This window comes from Xyrauchen texanus, chromosome 39 (assembly GCF_025860055.1).
Source record: "Xyrauchen texanus isolate HMW12.3.18 chromosome 39, RBS_HiC_50CHRs, whole genome shotgun sequence".
In the NCBI taxonomy this organism is placed as follows: domain Eukaryota; kingdom Metazoa; phylum Chordata; class Actinopteri; order Cypriniformes; family Catostomidae; genus Xyrauchen; species Xyrauchen texanus.
In genome coordinates, this window is record NC_068314.1 from 21,609,471 (window position 1) to 21,630,665 (window position 21,195).

General features: G+C 39.2%; 2 protein-coding genes across 6 annotated transcripts in view; one reads left to right on the forward strand and one right to left on the reverse strand.

Moving 5' to 3' along the window:
* On the reverse strand, positions 1 to 13,632 carry LOC127632563 (mediator of RNA polymerase II transcription subunit 16-like). 2 transcript variants are annotated; one of them, XM_052111208.1, is made up of 15 exons: positions 13,542 to 13,632; positions 8,558 to 8,690; positions 8,218 to 8,325; positions 7,917 to 8,086; positions 7,401 to 7,832; positions 6,261 to 6,366; positions 5,623 to 5,778; positions 5,304 to 5,521; positions 5,005 to 5,211; positions 4,594 to 4,804; positions 2,655 to 2,788; positions 2,317 to 2,509; positions 2,000 to 2,213; positions 1,800 to 1,883; positions 1 to 649 (listed from the first exon to the last, which is right to left on the reverse strand). In XM_052111208.1, the coding sequence occupies exons 1-15, from the start codon at positions 13,545 to 13,547 to the stop codon at positions 523 to 525; spliced, it is 2,499 nt and encodes an 832-aa protein (XP_051967168.1). In that variant the 5' UTR covers positions 13,548 to 13,632; the 3' UTR covers positions 1 to 522. The 2 variants fall into 2 exon arrangements, with proteins under 2 accessions (XP_051967168.1, XP_051967167.1); XM_052111207.1 differs by lacking the exon at positions 13,542 to 13,632 and having other exon boundaries at positions 8,558 to 8,963.
* The window catches only part of LOC127632564 (membralin-like), an 18,305-nt gene continuing 10,722 nt past the window's right edge, over positions 13,613 to 21,195 (forward strand). Inside the window, exons 1-3 of one of the 4 annotated variants that reach the window (XM_052111210.1) lie at positions 13,613 to 14,551; positions 19,362 to 19,652; positions 20,758 to 20,920. In XM_052111210.1, the coding sequence (XP_051967170.1) occupies positions 14,330 to 14,551; positions 19,362 to 19,652; positions 20,758 to 20,920 (676 nt within the window). In that variant the 5' untranslated portion in view covers positions 13,613 to 14,329. Of the gene's footprint in view, positions 14,552 to 19,361; positions 19,659 to 20,757; positions 20,921 to 21,195 lie in introns of all 4 variants that reach the window. The other 3 variants (XM_052111209.1, XM_052111212.1, XM_052111211.1) reach the window with 3 other exon arrangements.

Here is a 21,195-nt window from a genome sequence, read left to right on the forward strand (position 1 = left end):
GGTTCATATTTACAAAGGCTAAAAAAGTAACTATTCACTCTCTCTCCAGCAGACAACAAACAAACAAAAACATCCCTCTATATTTGTATAGCAATTGAACAATTGATCCAAAAATGAAAATTCTGATATCATTCATTCACTCACTCACTCTCATGTTGTTCTAAACCTGCATGACTTCCATTCTTGTGGAACACAAAAGATGTTAGGCAGAACGTTAGCCCAGGTCACTATTCACAAAACATATATGCATTGAAAGTGAATGGTGACTGAGAATCTTAATGCCTGCAACATGTCCTTTTGTGTTACACGAGAGATTTGCATTTGGAACAATATGTGGATGAATGAATGACAATTTTCATTTCTGGTATTTATTTATTTAAGAAAACAAAGATCGTTAGGTGAAGTTTTCAGCTACTGTTGGCTTCAACATTTACTGTACAGATACTGTACAGTTTATTTGTAATTAGGGATATGTGCAGCTTTAACATTTAGCCAGGTCTCAGGTTCTTGACAGTGTGGCTATCATGCGAGTGTGGAGGGGATTCTTCTCCAGAGACCTCCACATAGACAGTTCTTGATCCAGCGCTGCTCCCACTGTCTCATGGCATTGGTTTTATTTGGAGATCTCAGCATGGTGACACAGCCACACCTAAACAGCACAGAGAGAAGAGAGCTCATTGAGTATTGTGGCTAAATTTAAGGTTTGTGAAGACACAGAGATAAAAGGGTTGAGGCCTAATTCATGCATGGACCAAGAAATACCACGAGGCCTGTTGCACTAATTGAAGCACCATGTCTACTTTGAACCACTTTGGTCAATGATTTCTTCATTCCCTGCTACAGATTTTCCAGAAGATTTAAACATTTGAGAAGACAAAATAGCAAGTAATGAGCCAATATACAATGGGGTAAAAAAAAATGTCTGAGATCACATTGAAAATATGTAAAAAAAAAAATCCTGAAACAAAAAAAAAAAATATAAAGTTGGATAAATGAAGAGATATTTAAGATTCAGCACTATTTCCTTGGTCACTAATCAAATGTAAGCATATTTGTGGCTTTGTCCATACTACCTCCTTTGTATAGAAGGTCACATTTCCTTGCATCCACTTTCACTTTTACATTCTCATATTTTTGGCGATTCATATTCTTCATGCATATCGCCCCCTACTGGGAAGAAGTTTTTTCAGAAATTACTTATTTTATTAAATATTGATCTGTTACCCACACCTATCATATCGTGTATGAATACATGGATTTAAACTCTGGAGTCATAAGGATTACTTTTATGCTCCCTTTATGTGAATTTTGGAGTTTCAAAATGTTGGCACCCATTTAGTTGCATTGTGAGGACCTACAGAGCTGAGATATTCCTTTAATAATCATCATTTGTGTTCTGCAGAACAAATAAAGTCATACACATCTGGGAAGCCAGGAGGGTTAGTAAATCATGGGAGAATATTCATTTTTGGGTCAGTTATGGCTTTAACCATGCTGGGATAAAATTGATCATCAAGTCACCATGCCAGCTCGAGTGCATGTTGCCATTAAACCAAAAGGGATACAAACCAAATACTAAGAGGATCTGAAATTCATGTTAACTTTTCAATTTAACTTTTCACTCATATTGTTATGCTGATAAAACAAAATTATGAAAAAATGTTTTCCCTCCCTTTGCATTATTACATATTTTAAACTGTACATAATGAAAGATGTTTTTGAATTGCTGAAATCAATGTACATATCTTACAAATAAATTTTTAAGGCTTGGAGAACTGATTTTTTGTACAAACTAACACCTGGTGCAAGCTTTGCTGTCCTCTGTCGGAGAGATGCCCAGATGTAAGCACCGCAGGTGGTCCATCCTCTGAGATGCTGGACTTCTGTAACAAAGACAAATAAAAAAGAAATTAACAATTTTCTGATCAAAAGACAATAATTCCTGTCAGTGTCATTTAAGCAAGTGATGAACTAATGATGAAAAATCATAATCTCTCACCTGAACACCTCCACCTGTGCATTGGGGTTGATCCCTGGCAGGGTGTACGGTTTGCCAAACTGCAGTCTGAGTGGGTGTTTGCTCTGAATCTTGGTGATAACTCCATCATTAATGGGCAGCCAGTCCATGCTGGGTACCAGGAGCTGACTGGGCAGCAGACAGCACTCATCAATCAATGTCTCATCTGGATCCTGCGGGTGACTCTCATCTCGAGCTGCAAGCAGAAAGAAAACCGTTTTTTTTGTTGGAAAGATTAGCAGAATAACAGCTTTTTCACAGAAGTATCGATGCACAGAGTAACCAAGGGTCAGACTCACAGCAGAGCCAGAGTTTGGTGAGCAGGCGGAACAGCAGCGACATGCTGTCCTGGTTGTCAGATGTGGCTGTGTAGATGGGCAGGCAACCAGGCTTCAGCAAGCCCCAAATACGGATCATCACCAGCATCTCTCGGAGCATGCCCAGAGATGCACCATCCCGCAGGAATCCAAACCCTGGACGCACAACAGAGCCCTGGAAAGCAAAGATAAATGTATGATATGACCCCGATTGCTCAAATTACTCAGTAAACTTGGATACAATTCATTTAAATGTTAAGAGATATTAAGGCAAAAATCAGATTTATGACTGATGGTTAAGGTAGTCCAGATGAGCTCACCTGGTTGGGCAAGTTAGCCAACAGGTAAAGCACAAAGTCTCCCACCCACTGAATGAGCTGCTGGAGGGACTGGAGGGGAGGGCCGTCCAGAACAAACTCCTCCGTCTTCAGATTAATCATCACCTTATCAATGTCTGAAAACAATAACAAGTCAGAAATCTCCATTAGTAGCAAAAAACAACAAAGTTTAATGTGGTTTGTGTAATATTTTCAATGTTAAAATTCATCCTCCTATTCCAGCTTAAAGGGATTGTTCCCCCAAAATTAAAATTCTCCAATCATTTACTCACCCTCATGCAATCTCACCATTCACTCAAAAAACAAATCACATAAAGGAAACAAAGTAATTCAATGTGACTCCAATGTTTAAATCTATATCTTCAGAAGCAATATAATAGGTGTGGGTGAGAAACAACAATATTTAAGCCATTTTTTACTCTACATTTCCACCTTATCTTTCAGATGTGAAAGTGAAACTAAACACGCACCACATGTGACTTTCAGATATAAAAGTGAAAGTGGAGATTTACAGAAAAAAAAGGACTTAAATTTGTATCCGTTTCTCACCCACACCTTTTATATTGATGCTTCTATGTTTCCTTTAAGTGATTTTTGGAGCTACAAAGGTCTGATCACCATTTACTTGCATCAAATGGTCCTACTTGAAGCTGAAATATTCTTCTAAAAATCTTTGTTTGTCTGCTGAAGAAAAAAAAAGCATACACATCTGGGATGGCATGAGGGTGAGTAAATGATGAGAGAATTTTTATCTTTGGGTGAACTAAACCTTTAATGTTTAATTAATTCCCCTGAAAAACACTGTAGCTCTATAAATAACATTGCTCTGACTCAGTGGTTCCCAACCCTGTTCCTGGAGGTCCCCAACACTGCACATTTTGTAAATCTCCCTTTTCTGACACACCAATTCACATCTTGGAGTCTCCACTAACGAGCTGATGAGTTGAATCAGATGTGTTTGATTAGGGAGATTTCCAAAATGTGTAGTGTTGGAGGGCCTCCACGAACAGGGTTGGGAACCACTGCTCTGACCAACCTTACACAGTATCAACCAATGATGTCAGTTTGGGGAAATGTGTTTGAACCCGGTTGGCCCGGTTTACATCTGGTATGCATTCAGGCATCTCCTGTGGGAGAGTTTCTGATTTCATGATGGCATACATCACTCACTACATCAGCGTGTCACTGCATGACAATGAAGCACAAAATAGTAAATAAAAAAAATTAAAAAAGACAAAGAACACCTGAAAAAAATATTTGTCATCCTGTTTCTCTCAGATTCACTTGATACACTTGAATTTCAAGCAGAACATTTTAGAGGATTTTTTCGATTGGATGGTTATTTCCATTGCTGTCCGTGATGCAGCTGGACGGATTAGCCTTTACACCTCAAATGGGATGTAGTCACATGCATTTTTGAATAACTCCGTATGAGGGTTTTTGTGATCCAATCACAAACCGCATTGGACCATTTAAACCTGTGTTGTACTGTCCACAGAAACACATCTCAATACCAGATGTTAATGAAGTCATTACATCCGTAAAATTCTGATGGGTATCTTAAGTTAAGAACTATACCTTAAAGGGATAGTTCACCCAAAAATGAAAATTCTGTCATTTTTTTACATAATACATTTTTTTTTTCATCTGCGGACCACAAAATAAATATTTTTAAGAATGTTTCAAGTTTTTGACCATACAATAAAAGTCAATGGGGTTCAAAACAACATTGGACCCCACCGACTTCCATTGTTTGGACAAAAAAAACAATGAGACATTTTTCTTCTTTTGTGTTCCACAGAGGAATGAAATCCATACATATTTGGAATGACATGAGGTTAAGTATATGACAGAATTTTATTTTTGTGTGAACTATCCCTTTAAGCCAACTCTGAAACTGTATTTGTGTGATAGGCCATACCGGTGTCTGTGTTTTTGGCACAGATCTCTGCCAGTCTGTCTCCAGGACTTTTTTCAGGTGTGTTGAGAACATGAGGTCTTAACAGAGATTTCAGTGTGGAGCTGATGGCAATGAGCAGGAGTTTAGCGTGGAAGTCGCAAGCTCTCGCAGCAGTGGCAGATGACAGCTTACACAGAGATGCCTTCACTGCTACTATACGAGTTGACAGAACCTGCATCATAACCAAGAAAAAGTTAAAGTAGCCCAATACAAAACAACACAGTATGTCACCTACTAACTCAATTGAGAATATTTAACCATGAAAGAAATATATACAGTAGCAACATACATTTATATAAACTCTATATAATAGGTACTGAATTATTCAATGTAAGTGGTTGTGGAGTAAGGATTTTTTCAGGACAAATCTACCTGCTGCAGTGCCTGGTTCTGTCTCATGTACTCCTCATGAAGCTTCTCCAGCAGGCTATGTACCATGCTAGGCTGCGCGTGCAGCAACACGTCCCACCAGTCATATCCTGTCACCATGCAGTACTCCAGCAGAAACAGCAGGTGGCGCAGCAGTGTGTTCATGTCCAGCATTTGGCCCATGGATGGGGACACTCGGAGCATGTGTAGCTAATGTCATAGGAGGAGGGGGAGGAAACATCTGATCACATTAAAGATTGGGGGTTATTCCACTGTCATGGGTAGCAGTCATGCCTCCATACCTTGCCATGATTGTCCACGCCAACTAAAGCGAGAGATGTCCAAGAGAACTGAAGGGCTTTGAAGTGCAGCGTCGGGCCACCCGCTCTCTGTCGTTTAATGGCAGGTTCCTCCCCAACACGCTGAGAGGAACCAGAGGAACCGTAGAACACTCCCATAGTATGCAGGGAAAGACGATGAAGAATCTGAATGCTGCCATCATGGAATGCCAGAGCAAGACCTGCAGATAGTAACAACAAAAAAAACAAAAAATATTGATCACCCATTAACTAGCTACTTCAAAGGTTTTTTTTGGGGCAAGCACAGGTCAAAATGTCCTACCAAGGCCTGGGAAGAACTTGGTGTCTGAGGCCACTTTGAGATCAGTGTTGGAGATGGAGATGGGAAGTTTAGGCAGAGCAACAGCAGACACGCGATCCAGATCATTAGTTGCTGAGAGGATCCGCCACTTCAGGATCATTGGCTGCTTTTCACCAACTGAAGATAAATAGCAAGATACATTTCACTTCTGATGATGTCATAGACAAGCCATTCTAACTGCAGCATTAAAGGAATAGTTCACCCCAAAATTAAAATTAATATACTAATTTAGTCACCCTCACGCCATCCCAGATATTTTTCTGCAGAACACAAACTAAGATTTTTTAAAGTATATTTCAGCTCTGTAGGTCCAATGTACTGTAAGTCAATGATTACCAAAATGTTTAAGCTTAAAGCACATAAATACAGCACAAAAGTAATCCATTAAACTCCAGTGGTTTAAACTATAGTAAAAGTTTTGGTCACCATTCACTTGCATTGTATGGACCTACAGAGCTGAGATATTCCTCTAAAAATATTTGTTTGTGTTCTGCAGAAGAACGAAAATCATACATATCTGGGATGGCATAGGGTGAGTAAATGATGAGAGAATTGTCATTTTTGGGTGAACTAATCCTTTAAAGGAATAGTTAACTTACCAACAGGTGATCGGTGCTGGAAGATATTATTGACAGGGAGACCCTCTTTCCGCAGTGACCAGCACTCTACAATGCTGCCCATCTGACTGGACGCACAGAGTAGCACCTTTAGAAACAGTAAAGAGATCAAGTAAAATTCAAGACAAGGTAAAATGTTACAATGCTTTTTGCATGGAAATTATGGATACACGATTATTACAGTTGACCAGTGACAAATGTTGATAATTAAAGGAACAGTTCACCCAAAAATGAAAATTCTCTCATTTACCCTTATGCCATCTCATATATGTATAACTTACTTTCTTCTGCTGAACACAAACAACATTTTTTAGAATTCCAGTGGTTAAATCAATGTCTTCAGAAGCCATATGATAGGTGTGGGTGAGAAACAGATATTTAAGTCATTTTTCCAATACATTTTCACTTTTAAACAGCCCACCTAAGCACGATTCTCCCCTCAGAGTTTGTCCTCTTTGGATTTTTTTTTAAAGATTTAACATTGATCTGTTTCTCAACCACACCTATCATTCTGCTTCTGAAGATATGGATTTAACTACTGGAGTCTTTTGAATTACTTTTATGCTGCCTTTATGTCCTTTTTGGACCTTCTGGTCACCATTCACTTGTAATGTATGGACCTACAGAGTTGAGATATTCTTCTAAAAATGTTGTCTGTGTTCAGAAGAAAAAATATGAGATGGCATAAGAGTGAGTAAATGGTGAAATAATTGTCATTTTTGGGTGAACTATTCCTTTAACTTCATGTTATGTCTGATAACCTATAAATGGCTGTTATTGTAATCATTCATTTTTGTCTAATTAACTTCTAAACAGAAAGAAATTAACAGTATTTTTGATAAATATGTTAAAAATGATGTAAACTCAGTCATATCAGTCTTAAGAGGAAAAAGCTACTTTATTCTACGTTCATTAGTTCCACCATATTGAGATCTTATGAACAGTTGAATATAACTCCCTTTATCTCGATAATCCCCTGTATTTGGACTCTTTCACTCTCTGAATAATCTAATCATGACTGACTGAGAAAAAGTGCATTACTACAATGACATCAGTAACTGAGAATTTTTTTAGTTAAAGAAAAAGTACTTGTGAAAGTGTGCCTCTTGTATATTGTCTTACCTGTTCAGAGTTTTCACGTGTGAGGAATTTAAGGTGTGTGACAGCAGGATACTTGTCTTTTCTGACCGGGTCAGTGGTGCAGCGCATGAATAGCGAGGGCAGTAGCTCAGTGTCTATCCGACACTTTTCATTCACCACGCTTACGCACACTTTGTAGAACTGCACCGGAGAAGAGCTGCTGCCATCTGTGGCCGCAACCACTATGTTCCCACCCCCAGTGAAGGCAATGTCAGCGAGTGCCACGCGGCCCCTCAGCCTGCACAGGCTCTCACTGGCCGTCAGCAGAGTACCGTTGGGCTTCAACAACGACACCGTGACCAGCCCGCTCACAGTCACCGCTAACCAACCCTCCATGGGCTTCCCACCAAAGAGTGTGAGAGAAGGGGAGAACTTGACACGGGAAAACTTCTCTCCGAAGTTTGTAGAGCCAGACTGTACAGCAACAAAGATACGAGTAGTGTTAGTCGTTAACTGTAGGGTGAAATATGCTTTGAGTTAGTAAGGAGATGTTCTTGCCTTTTCGACATGCAAAGCAAGTTTCACTCCATTGTGTAACCACGAGAGAGCTACGATCGGGTCTCCATCCACAGAACTAGTCTGCGTGCACTCCCAACTGTTCACCAGGTGCTCTGTCATCCCCCAACACTTGATTTGACCATCACCATCAGCAGATAGCAGCCTCGAACCTGTGCCATCACACCACACACACACTCAGATAATTAAAAAGGTGATCAATAGCAGATCTTGCAGATCAACATCTAGTCGGGTCAGGAAAATATGTTTGGACCAATATGACCGTGATTAAATCATGACTGACCTGACTGGTCCCATTCAAGGCATGAAATTACTTCAGTATGACCAGTGTTGATGGAGTACACATCCCAGGGGTGGTCAGTGTCAATGATGTGTATCATAAGATTGAGATCTGCAGCACACAAAATTGTTCACATTTTGTTAGTTACAGCTGATCTCTTATAGTACAGACTTGTGATTATTGTTGATACAGTACATCTGTACCAAAATCGTTCATCACATACATGCAGCTCTGGGTATCCGGGATCTATTCGAGTACCAATTAACAGTGTATATATATATATATTTTTTTTTTAAATCAAGCTCCTCTTTTGACATTTATAACTCTAGGGCAGACTTCTTACCTTTGTCATCCTCCTCGTTTTTCGGATCAGTTGTGAAAGCGATGAGGTTTCTGCATGACCATGCGCACACCAGGGGAATTGAAGGACAGTGGTTGCTTTTAGGTCTCTTCTCCCACTCGCAAACATAAGCGATCTCCATCATATAATGAATGAATGAAAGTGGAGTTTAAATGCAACGATGTGTTCTCAAAATATCTTCAATTGTGTAAAGAATCAACGTGTCAAAATGGACTAAATCAATAAAAACAAAGACTTCGCCAGCAAACTAATATACAAAAAACGACATGCTTCTCATTTTATGATGAAGACACATATTTAGACAGAATTCACTTGACATTCCGAAATCTATTTTGTCGATAATAATATTGTCTTTACTTCAAAACACTTTTCACCGAGCGGCATCTCTGTTCGTCAATTCTTTGCCGGTTCAAGTAGATGGCAGCCTGTCGCCCCCAGCTGGATTGGAGGGCGACAGCAGATTATTTTTGTATATCGAGTTTGGGGTTTAAAAATATGTTCTCACAAATTAAATTACTTCAAAAGATTTGAAATATAGCGCACTCGTTCTTTCGACCAATTAATGCTTTTATCAATCTCTTTTAATGGAAATGGAAAAAGTGGCCTATGATTGGCTATTTAATTGACACAGACATTTGAGTTACTACAGCTGAACTTTTTCATTCTGATTTTATTGTTTATCTTTAAGCTTGACATTGATGCAGCAAGATCATTTATCATCAGAGGATTCTGCATCTACCTTTATGAGGACCCTGAGAATATATTATGTTTCTATATGCTTCTTAGCAAATTGCAACCCCTTTTTCAATTTAAGAAAGACAAATTCATTCCATTTGCCTTGTTCTCATCAAAAGGAAAATTCTGCAATTATTTACTTACCCTCATGTTGCTCCAAATTCAAATGACTTACTTGCTTCTGTGGAACATTTGGCCAAATAATAAAAGTGAATAGTGCCTCAGGATTTCAAACTCCAAAAAGGATTTCAAAAAATACACAAACAAACACAAACACATAATTTTTGGTCACTTACGAGACACAAGACACACAAGAACCAATGACGTTTGATGTTATTGATGTCCAACCTGTGCCAAATTTGATTTGGGAGGTGCATGCCAAGTTTTATAAATTATATGAGTGTATATCTTAAATTTGTTCATTACACAAAGCAATCATATGACCTCAGAAGACTTATATAGTTAATGTATCAACATTTTTCAGAGCTTGACAGCCCAAAGTCACTATTTATTATCACTGAATGGCAAAATAGTTACACGGAAGAACAAATCAGACTGGTTTGGAGCAACATGAGTGGAGGCGGTCAGATGCAAATGTCTACCACAGTGTGACATCACATTCATACCTGAGCTGAATGTGACCCAAATCAGATCGGTTTTTTTTTTTTTTGGAAGGTTTTTCAAATGGCATTCTCAATGCAGCCCATATCAGATACTGGTCTGAACAGCTAACGCTCGTTAACTGACCCATGTTTGTATAACACTCCCTGAGAAAACATATCAAACTCTGGCATGTTCAATATTATAATATGAATAATCTATTAAATTTCATTTTAAATTTTATTACCTGTTGTTTTTGTAAGCTGATAGGTTTTTTTAAATAAAATAATTTGCTTTTGTATGGTGCAATTGAATTATCAGACTGTAGTTACTCAAGAGTGAAACTGACACAGCATAAAATCGAAGGACAGCAGGAAAAACAGCCTAACATACACAGTATGCAAGGTAAGAAGAGATATTGTCTATAATTATTTCAGATTTCTATTGACTTGCTTGGATTATTGGACAAATGCTCTTTTTGCAGTGAGGAGAAAGTTTTTAGTTCTGAAACTTACATTATGTTTTTAATGTACAAAAACCTCATATGCCAAAAGATGTAAAAAATATATGATTCTTTGTCTCATGGCCCCTAAAAGAAATTAATTGTAATTTTTAAATATAGGCCTATGTATAAAATCATAACCACTCACATGAGATGAAGACTCCAATCAAATCGGTAACCTTATAAAAGCTGCTTAAATCTACAGAGAGTGTCCAAATGAGGTCTGGCATGTTAAGATCACATGACCAGCCAAATACTACTCGCTTAACCTAAGTAAACGCCCTGTTGTTGGACACTTTCACTCATGGATTATTAAATGAATCATGGATTCATGGATGAGTGCGATTAGTGAATTTCTACAATGGCATCCGTGACTGTGTATGCACAATGATGCATTTATACACCTAGGTTTCAGTGTGAGTCCAAGATGACATGCATAATAAATAACTATATTATTATTATTATTATTTATTTATTTATTTTTTTACATCTGCAGCAGGTGGCTGGTAGATTTTTAAGGCAGTCAGATTTTTTGGGTGGGAGGGGGTTGACAGGAGAAACAAGTTACAAGAACATTACAGTGAGACACAGAATATAAAACAAGGTTAAGGGTATAAATAGACATAAAAATACTAGGACACATAAGTCAAGTGTCAAGTGCCGTCACTTAATCAAGTGCCGACACGTAAGTCAAGTGTCAAGTGCCGACACTTAATAATAGGACACATAAGTCAATAAGTCAAGCGCCGTCGTTCCAACGTGCTTCAAGGCCACCACCATCATCCCCATGCCAAAGAAGTCTTCAGTGTCCTGCCTCAACGACTACCGTCCCGTCGCACTTACACCCATCATCATGAAGTGCTTCGAGAGGCTCGTCATGAGGCAGATTAAGACCCAGCTGCCCCCCTCACTAGACCCACTGCAGTTTGCGTATCCTTCAAACCGTTCAACGGACGATGCCATCACCACAACCCTACATCTGGTCCTCACCCACCTAGACAATAAGGACTCATACGTTCGAATGCTGTTCATAGATTTCAGCTCAGCATTCAACACAATCATTCCCCAGCACCTGATTGGAAAGCTGAACCTGCTGGGCCTGGACACCTCCCTCTGCAACTGGATCCTGGACTTCCTGACTGGGAGACCTCAGTCAGTCCGGATCGGGAACAGCATCTCCACCACCACCACACTGAGCACTGGGGCCCCCAGGGCTGTGTGCTCAGTCCACTGCTGTTCACTCTGCTGACTCACGACTGTGCAGCAATGCACAGCTCGAATCACATCATCAAGTTCAGCCGATGACACGACCGTGGTGGGTCTCATCAGCAAGAACAACGAGTCAGCATACAGAGAGGAGGTGCAGCGGCTGACGAACTGGTGTAGAGCCAACAACCTGTCCCTGAATGTCGACAAAACAAAAGAGATGGTTGTTGACTTTAGGAGAGCACAAGGTGAACACACTCCGCTGAACATCGACGGCTCCTCTGTGGAGATTGTCAAAAGCACCAAATTCCTTGGTGTTCACTTGGCGGAGGACCTCACCTGGTCCCTCAACACCAGCTCTATCACCAAGAAAGCCCAGCAGCGTATCTACTTTCTTCGAAGGCTGAGGAAAGCACATCTCCCAACCCCCATCCTCACTACATTCTATAGAGGGACTATTGAGAGCATCCTGAGCAGCTGCATCACTGCCTGGTTTGGGACTTGCACCGTTTCGCAAAGCCCTGCAGAGGATAGTGAGGACAGCTGAGAAGATCATTGGGGTCTCTCTTCCCTCCATCAAAGACATTTACAAAAAACACTGTATCCACAAAGCAACCAGCATTGTGGACGACCCCACACACCCCTCACACAAACTCTTTACCCTCCTCCCGTCTGGCAAGAGGTACCGAAGCATTCGGGCCCTCACGGCCAGACTGTGTAACAGCTTCTTCCCCAAGCCATCAGACTCCTCAATACTCAGAGACTGGTTTGACACACACGTGTCCTGAGTTGCACTTTAATTACTGTCACTTTATAACTGTCTGCTACCTCAATAACTGCTATGTGCATAGAAAATTATCTCATAGTATGTTATGTTTACATTTTTAGAAACTGTCTTCTTTTTGCACTACTGAGTACTGGTCGGCGCTGCACTGTCTATTGTCCTGTTCATTGTCAGTAATTTGTTGTACTGTCCTGTACTTTTTGCACATGTTTGCACGTGCACTTTATATAGGTATATATAGGTAGTTTATATAGGTATTTTATTTCGTTGTGTAGTCTCACGTGGTCCTATGTTGGTCCTTTGTTGTTTTTATGTAGCACCATGGTCCTGGAGGAACGTTGTCTCGTTTTGCTGTGTACTGTACTAACTGTATATGGTTGAAACGACAATAAAAACCACTTGACTTGACTTGACTTGAAGTGGTAATGTATGTGCAAGGTAAGGGTACAGTTATTGAATTAAATATGTGATCTTACATATGTACATGAGATATGTATTTACATTTTTTACAAGTGGATTTGACAGACATTAGACAAATAAACAATATTGTAAGCTTGTTTAAAAAATATTTTCATTATATTTTGTTTTATTAAATATTTTATGTAGGCTACTGTGGATCCTATTTTGGATTTTATATTTTGGGGAATTAATAAACACACTTTTTCAAGAAAAAGGAATTCCAACGCATCATATAGCCTAACTTTCTTTTAGTATAAGACCACATTTACATTATTATTATTTGGATGAATCTCTTGGCTTTAACAAATGGCCTGTGATAACAGTGTGACATGTACCGTGGCAGCTTTACTGGCTAGCCCTTCCACTCTTCATTAACGAGATTCAATTAAAATGTGATTCACTGATTTGAGGCGTTTCGCCACTGCTAAAGGAAAGTAATAACGCTGATAAGGGGAAAGGGAGGAAATACTTGGTAATATTATAATTGTTACTTATAAAACTGCACTGCTTGGTCTTGTTACTGGAATGAAATGAAACATCTTAACGATATTTAAAATATGAATTAAACCGTGAAATTATGAATTTGAAATTGTATGTCAGAAAAATTATTTAAGTTTCTTTGTATCACATAAAATTATGTGGATTTGTTCTACTGCATTGTCAGAAATCATGTGACTCACCGTCATGTGACTGAACCAGGAAACGTGTGTAGAGTGGAAACTCTTCACTCATTAAGCGCTTCTTGAATCTGCTCCCAAGTCCGCTCTGTTTTAGAAAATGGTGCTGTAAACAGACAATCGGTAAGCGAGGGTTTCGTCGCGACAATCGAATAGCTCTGGCGGGATATCTCCCAGTATATGAGGCCTTATTTAATCGAAGAGTGTTTGCATATTGGAGTTATTAGTAGTGTTTTGGTGGGAAGTAAATTGAACATACGGGTTCTTCAGAGGAAGCTCGGCTAACTTGTTAGCTTACCACTATTAGCAGACGTGATATTCAAGTTTCGTTCAGTTTAAACCCTCAGATGTCCAGTCTGTGCCAGCTACCACTTCCAACCCCGAGCAAATGTGGTTAGAGTGAGAAATAGTTGGGTGTTTTTTGTTATTGATGTATGAGTTAGCAGGTTTAGCTAGTTTGACTGGCATGTTCATGTGATCTTACAGCATATGGTGTACATGGTCACCAGATGAGTTAAAGGCTCCGATTCGTTAGTGGATTGTTTGTTTGTGAGGTTATGAAATGATACAAGCAGAGGCAGCTTTGCTCACTACCATCTGTAACAAAATTCAGCATTTATTAGTGAGTTTTGTAGTGATATCTGAAAATCAGTCCCGTATTGGACAAGCAGGACCATCACCAGGGTCTGCTGATGCTGTGCGATCGGCCCGTTCATCTGGATCTTCGCACATTCCCGTCTGCCTGACCTAAATTGGTCTTTCTCCTACAAAGTTACTGTACGGTGACCACCATGTCCGACAACCAGGGAAATCTGAACAACAACAACGTCCCACTGATTAACAACAATAATGGAGGGCCGAACCGGATCCGGAATCCTGCGATGAATCAGAACCCACTGATCAACGTGAGGGACAGACTTTTTCACGCATTATTCTTTAAGATGGCAGTCACATATGCAAGACTGTTTCCACCATCCTTCAGACGAATATTTGAATTCCTGGTTCTATTAAAGGTGAGATGTTTGCAGACAGTGTGTGTTGATCCATCCCCCAAATCCCTGAAACACTCTCAGTTTGACCTAAAGATGTGTGTGTTAATGAATATCTAGTTTGATCTGTAATTGGTGTAACGATCATTAAACTTGAGGATGGATGCTGGTCATCATGCGCATTATGTATTTGGCAACAACCCTCACCACCAATCACTTTTGGTGTTGGCAATAAGCAACAGCAACATCTCAAAGTCAACATTAATTTAAAAAATATTTATTTAACCGTGTTGCTGGTCTGATGGGGCACAAGCAGCCTGGGTTCTGGAAGTATTTTTTCCATTCATTTCTTCAATAGACTTTTCATAAAATCCATTGAACCAAACCAACCACCTCAGAGGTGAATCACAACATTACAAATTAGTTTTAAAGCAAAATGTATTTGAAAATCTGACAAAAAGACAAGGTACAAGACTATGTACATACCGTTTTTCTCAAGGGCACAAACTACAATCCCATGAAGCATTGTATCATGGGAGTAGGCGGTCCTGTCTGTGCTTGTTTGGTGGGCTTTCTTGGCCGCAATTCTCTGTATAGTGGATCTTTCTCTGCTGAACCACGGGTAGTGCTTGAAATTTGAAATAAGCAGACCGATTTGTTGATTAACAACCTCGTAGTTCTCGTTAGGTCTGTTTTTAAAGGTTTGCAAGTTATGGATAAAAATCAGTTCGTCTAAGAAAAAAACTAATGGGGTTTTACTTACTGAACCAGACTGTTACACTCTATTCACCAGTGCATATAATTCCAAAGCAAAAGAAGTTTGTCTTTGTAATCTTTCATTAAAATGTAATGACTGACTTCACCTCTGAAACAACTTTTCAGCGAACATCACCAAGCCCTCTAACTTTTCAATCCCTGCCTTGCGAAAATTTGGCTCCATTCTGTTGTGTAACGTCCATTTTTTTCAAGATCCAATAAATTCTCCTTGGATGAAATCAAGTCACGCACAACTTTTGTTTTACATTACAAGTAAAATGGGTTACAAACACTGTTTAATGTTAAAGGGATAGTTCACCCATTTACTCACCCTCATGACATCTCTGATATGTATGACTTTCTTCTGCAGAACACAAATGAAGATTTTTTTAGAAGAATATTTCAGCTCTGTAGGTCCATACAATGCAAGTGAATGGGTGTTAAAAATGAAGTGTCTGTCTAATCCATGACTTTAGAAGTGATATGATATGAGTGGGTGAGAAACAGATCAATATTTAAGTCCTTTTCCCTTCACTTTCACTTTCTGTTTTTTGTGATTCACATTCTTCATGAATATCACCCCCTACTGAGCAGGGAGGAGAATTTATGATAAAAAAAATTCTTGAATATTGATCTGTTTCTCACCCACACCTATCATGTTGTGTCTGAACACATGGATTGAACCACTGGAGTCATATGGATTACTTTTATGCTCCCTTCAGGAGGGTAAAAAGTACTCAGAAATTATACTTAAATGAAAGTATGGATACTGGGTGAAAATTTTACTCAAAAGTCCAAGTATCTAGCCAAAAACATACTTGAAAGTAAAAAAGTTATTACATTTTACAAGTAGTAAAAAGTAACTTATTGTTCTAGCTAAAATTAATCAAGAGAGGAGATTGTGTGAGATAGAATGTTGTTAAATTCGACTGGTTTGTTAAATCGCCTTTTTACTGTCGCCAACGACCGTCATATTTCTTTTTCCCCGGTGACATTCGCATTTTTACATTTGCATTATAAAACCAACCACATTTCCAAGTTTGTTCAAGTGTGGTGAAGTTTTGCGGTGGCTCAACTGATAGAGTGTTGCACTTATGATGTAAAGGACTGGGGTATGAGACCTGAAGAGCATGGCATTCAAGTTGACACGTGAGCCCAAAGTGTCATAGAAGCACCATAAAATGAAGTGAATTACATTTTTCAACTTACATATGCTTTTTCTGACACTATCGGTTTGGTTTGGGGTAGGGTGGTCGGTTTTGTTGATTTAAATCTCAATAGAGCATTAACCTTAAAAATCTTCTGAAGAACATTTCACTTGCTTTTAGCACCATACAGTTGAAATTTCACTTCGGAACTGCCCTAAGAAGTGTAATGAACCACATAATTTGATGGCTGATGCCACCACTGCACCTAAAATTGAGCCTTATGAAACAATTTGTCAGAGCTCTAGATAAGGAGTCGACAGCCTTCAAGTACCTTCAAGACTTCTTCCCTAAGCTGTCTGAGGCAAAGGTCAAAGCCGTCAAAGTCTTTGTCGGACCACAGGTAAAGAAGATCCTGGAGAGCAATTAATTCCCCAAGAAGCTCACTTGTAAAGAGAAAGCAGCTTGGAACAGCTTTGTTGCAGTGGTTCGGGGCTTCCTGGGCAATCACAAGGCCGAAAAATATGTGGAGCTGGTTGAGACTCTGGTGAAGAACTACGGCATAATGGGCTGTAGGATATCTCTCAAAGTCCATAACCTTGATGCTTATCTTGATAAATTCAAGGAGAACATGGGAGCGTACTCGGAGAAGCAAGGTGAGCGCTTCCATCAGAATATACTGGACTTTGAATGCCGCTACCAATGACAGTATGATGGGAGACATTTGGGGGCTGATTCGTGAAAGTGAAAATCTACTCACTTCTAAATCTTTTGTAGACATTTATGTGTTAATTAACATGCATTTATACTAAAGTTTGATTCATATGTTGTTTTTTTCGGACTTTATTTGAACGAAAAGACACAAATTTGCCCGTTTTCAAAATTCAGGTAAATTTCGAAATATCACTGTCCTGGTTACAAAAGCAAAGTTTGTGGGGAATAATAGCCATTTTCTATACTTTTGAGGCAGAAGCAATTAGGAAGTAACACTTACTACCAGGAACAAAAATTGTGTTACGTTTGACTTTATAACTGTCCAATCTTTTGAAGTAAAAAAACAAAAAACCATCAGCGTTTCTCACTTTGTGTTCATAGTTTTGAATGAATACATCACATTCAATCGGGCAGTCACACACACACACTAGTCGCACAAATATTTCAGTGTATCCAAAGGTCAAATCACATCCGAAGTTTCACTTCTGCAGATGGTCGGAACTCCACACAGCCTCCGTGTGACCCTCCATTTGAAATGACTGACCTGTGGTCTGTTTTCTGTCATTTGTCAGATGCAGTGAAAAGGCGGCTTCAGTTCAGTAAGAGGAAAGAAAATCTGCAAAAATACTTTTCAAGTTTAAATAAAATTGTAAGGAGTAAAAAGTACAGAAAATTTATTTGGAAAAGTAATTAAGTAAAAGTACAAGTATTCAGATTAATTTGCACTTGAGTAAAATAAAAATCCCCCAAAGTAATCCTTAAGTATAATACTTAAGTATTTTTAATTAATTACTCTCCCTTTTATGTGGATTTTGGATCTTAAACATTTTGGCACCCATTCACTTGCATTGTATGGACCTACAGAGCTGAGAAATTCCTCTAAATATCTTAATTTGTGTTCAGCAGAAGAAAGTAAGTCATACACATCTGGGAAGTAAATCATGAGAGAATACAATTTTCAGCTGAAGTATCCCTTTAACTTCAATTAGCAAAGAAGATATACATAAAATTGCTACTCCATATTCAGCCAAAAGATGTTTGGTAAATGGAAATGTGCAATGTCCATAGACATAAGGCCCTGGCATACTTTGTTTTTCTGCGTTCCGTATTGATCGTGCCCTGCCAACCGCATTGCCTAGTATATATTTACTGAGAATGAATACGATATGACTGCTGTGTGAAACCATTTTAGTACAGTCAACGGCAGGAGGATGTGCAAAGTCAAACCATGTCCGTGTGTAAGCACAGACTGTGCTTATAACTTAAATAGTGTCACGCATACTGTGTGAGGAGCGATCAGCAATGTGGACAACCAAATTTGGCTTTTAGGAACTGACACAAGGTACCACACAATGAACAATACCATGTGTCATTGTTCTCTGCAAATGCCGATAATCTTGAAATGGCCATACTCTATATCGGCCTATAACTACCTGAGAGTGTATACTTGAAATTCAATGTACAACCTAATCTTCTTGAAAACACCCCAGTAGAACTGCATTTGAATGCCATTCATTAATCAATCATAAGTTCAGAAGTCAACAGGTGCCCACAGGAATGAAGGTATTCAGAATTTGTTGACATATAAATCTATAGTTCAGAGTCTTGCACCTAATCACCTAAATTAACCTTTTGTGTCATTGTTACAGTTCACAGTTATGTTTAAGGAGAGGTAATTAAATGTACACAAACTGTGGGATTTGTATTTGGTGACATGTGCTACTTCTGTGGCACTAGCATCACCAAACAGAATTCAAAATAAATATTGTTTTCCAAATGTTGTCCTTGATAGTTCCACCCCAAAAGAGCTACAATGTTTACACATTAATAACCCATATATCGTTGTCTTTGCATATTAAGCTGGGATTGGAGAAGGTATATTATCTGCTTGAAGTAAACCGCTCTAGGTCTAAATATTTAGGGTGACAATGGTTGTGGGATATAAGAGAACTAGCTCAAATATCAAAGGTCTCGCCAGCAATAATCTTTTATTTTTTTTCCTTTTGACACTTTCAACAAATAAACTAAAATCATAATAATATGGTAAAATGACTGTCAAGAATACCTAATGTTGAGTATAGCTGAATACTGGTTAGGCAGAACTCTGTCTTAATAGAAAAGGAGTGGTCTTTGTTTCGTATAAATGTATTGCCTAAATTGTGGTTTGTTTGCTCAGTTTTGTATTTATTCACTATTATGACTTGTGATCTGATTGGTAGGCCTTGTTTATGCTCTTCATTCTGGCCTACATCCACATCGCCTTCTCACGTTCACCGATCAACTGCCTGGAGCATGTGCGGGAGAAATGGCCCCGTGACGGCATCCTGCGTGTAGAGATCCAGCGCAACTCCAGTCGAGCCCCCATCTTCCTGCAGTTCTACGAGACAGAGGGAATCCAGGGACTGGTGAAGGAACTGGAAGAGGACGGAAGTGAAGCCAGACAGCCAGTTGTTCAGACAGACACTGAAGAGGAGGAGGAGATGACCATAGACATGTTCGACAACAGCACAGTACGGGTCAGTTTATTACACAGGAAGTAGAAAACAAGTTGAGATCTAGGTTTTAAAGAAATAGTTAATCCAAAAATGAAAATTCTCTCACCATTTACTCACATCATGCCATCCCAGATGTGTTTAACTTTTATCTGCTGAACTCAAATGAAGATTTTTAGAAGAATAGCTCAGCTCTGTAGGTCCATACAATGCAAGTGAATAGTGACCAAAAGGCAGCAGAAAAGTAATTCATACAACTCCAGTGGTTTAATCAATGTCTTTTGAAGTGATCCCAATGATTTTAAGTGAGAACAGACCATAATGTAACTCCTTTTTCTCTGTTTGACTTGCCAATGCAGCTTCTAAGCATGATCATGATTTCAAGCACGATTACGTGTCCTAGTGCTTGATGCATGTGCAGAGTGCTTGATGCATGTGCAGAGTGCTTGATGGCACTAGGAAGTGTAATCAAACTTGGAATCATGATCTTCAAGGAGACTGCTGATGTCAAGATATATAGTGAAAATGGTCTGGTCTTTTTTGGTCTGTTCCCACACAAAACCCTGCTTTACGTAACTTGTAACATGATTTCTTGATTAATTTTCAAGTCGGATGTTAAAGACTTGCGATTCAAGTCTGATGTTAGTTTGGTACCTGCTCTGACTGATTTAGTGAGTTCATTCAGTGAAGGCTTTTGCAGACTGATTAGAACTGATATAACCTTGTTGAGTTGTGTGTAGCGATTGATTAAAAAAGTCATTTGTTTGTGAATCGGGCTACAACAGTCATATTTCAGTATGTTTGTTTTTAAGTACATCCAGCAAGCACAACAGAATGGCTTTATTTCATGGTACATGCTGTTTTTATCTCATAATATGAAATTTAGGGTCGCAAACTCATAACTCAGCTGACATCTAAATATTTTTGTGCTGCATGCGTTGTATGGAAAAGAGCTGTGAGTAGATTATTCAAATGTTTTGATCAAGGATGACCAAATTGACAGAATTCTTATTTTTGAAAATGTGCCCTCCCTCTCCAGCTTTTTCTTAGTCAGTGTGCCTTATCTCTCTCTCTCTCTCTCTCTCTCTCTCTCTCTCTCTCTCTCTCTCTCACACCCATGCAGTTTGAGCTGGACATAGAGCCGCATCTGAATCCATCGATGAGCGGCAGTGTTCCGGGCTCCAGCCTGAATGAATCACAGGATCTGTCCTTCAGCCAGGCCTCCTCTAAAGGTATGCAGCCGCTGAGGGAGACTGTCTCCGAGATTGAGATGCTAACTCGAGCAGGTAAACATCTCAAATACACCCCGTAGCCAGTGTTGCACTCCTTCAATTTCTCCTCTGTAAATGAATTCCCTCTCACCTCCCTCCCTCCATCCAATGCAGCCCTCCTCGCTTCCCTTGGTCAGATTTTATTTGTTCCCATTTTATATCTAACCCTTTCTGGAGGTCACGTCTGCTATGTCACATGGCTTCAGAATCAAACATCATGGCCTGATATGAGAATGAATGTCTGTGAAGCACAGCCAGGATACAGTTCTGCTCATGTTTACACACACCTT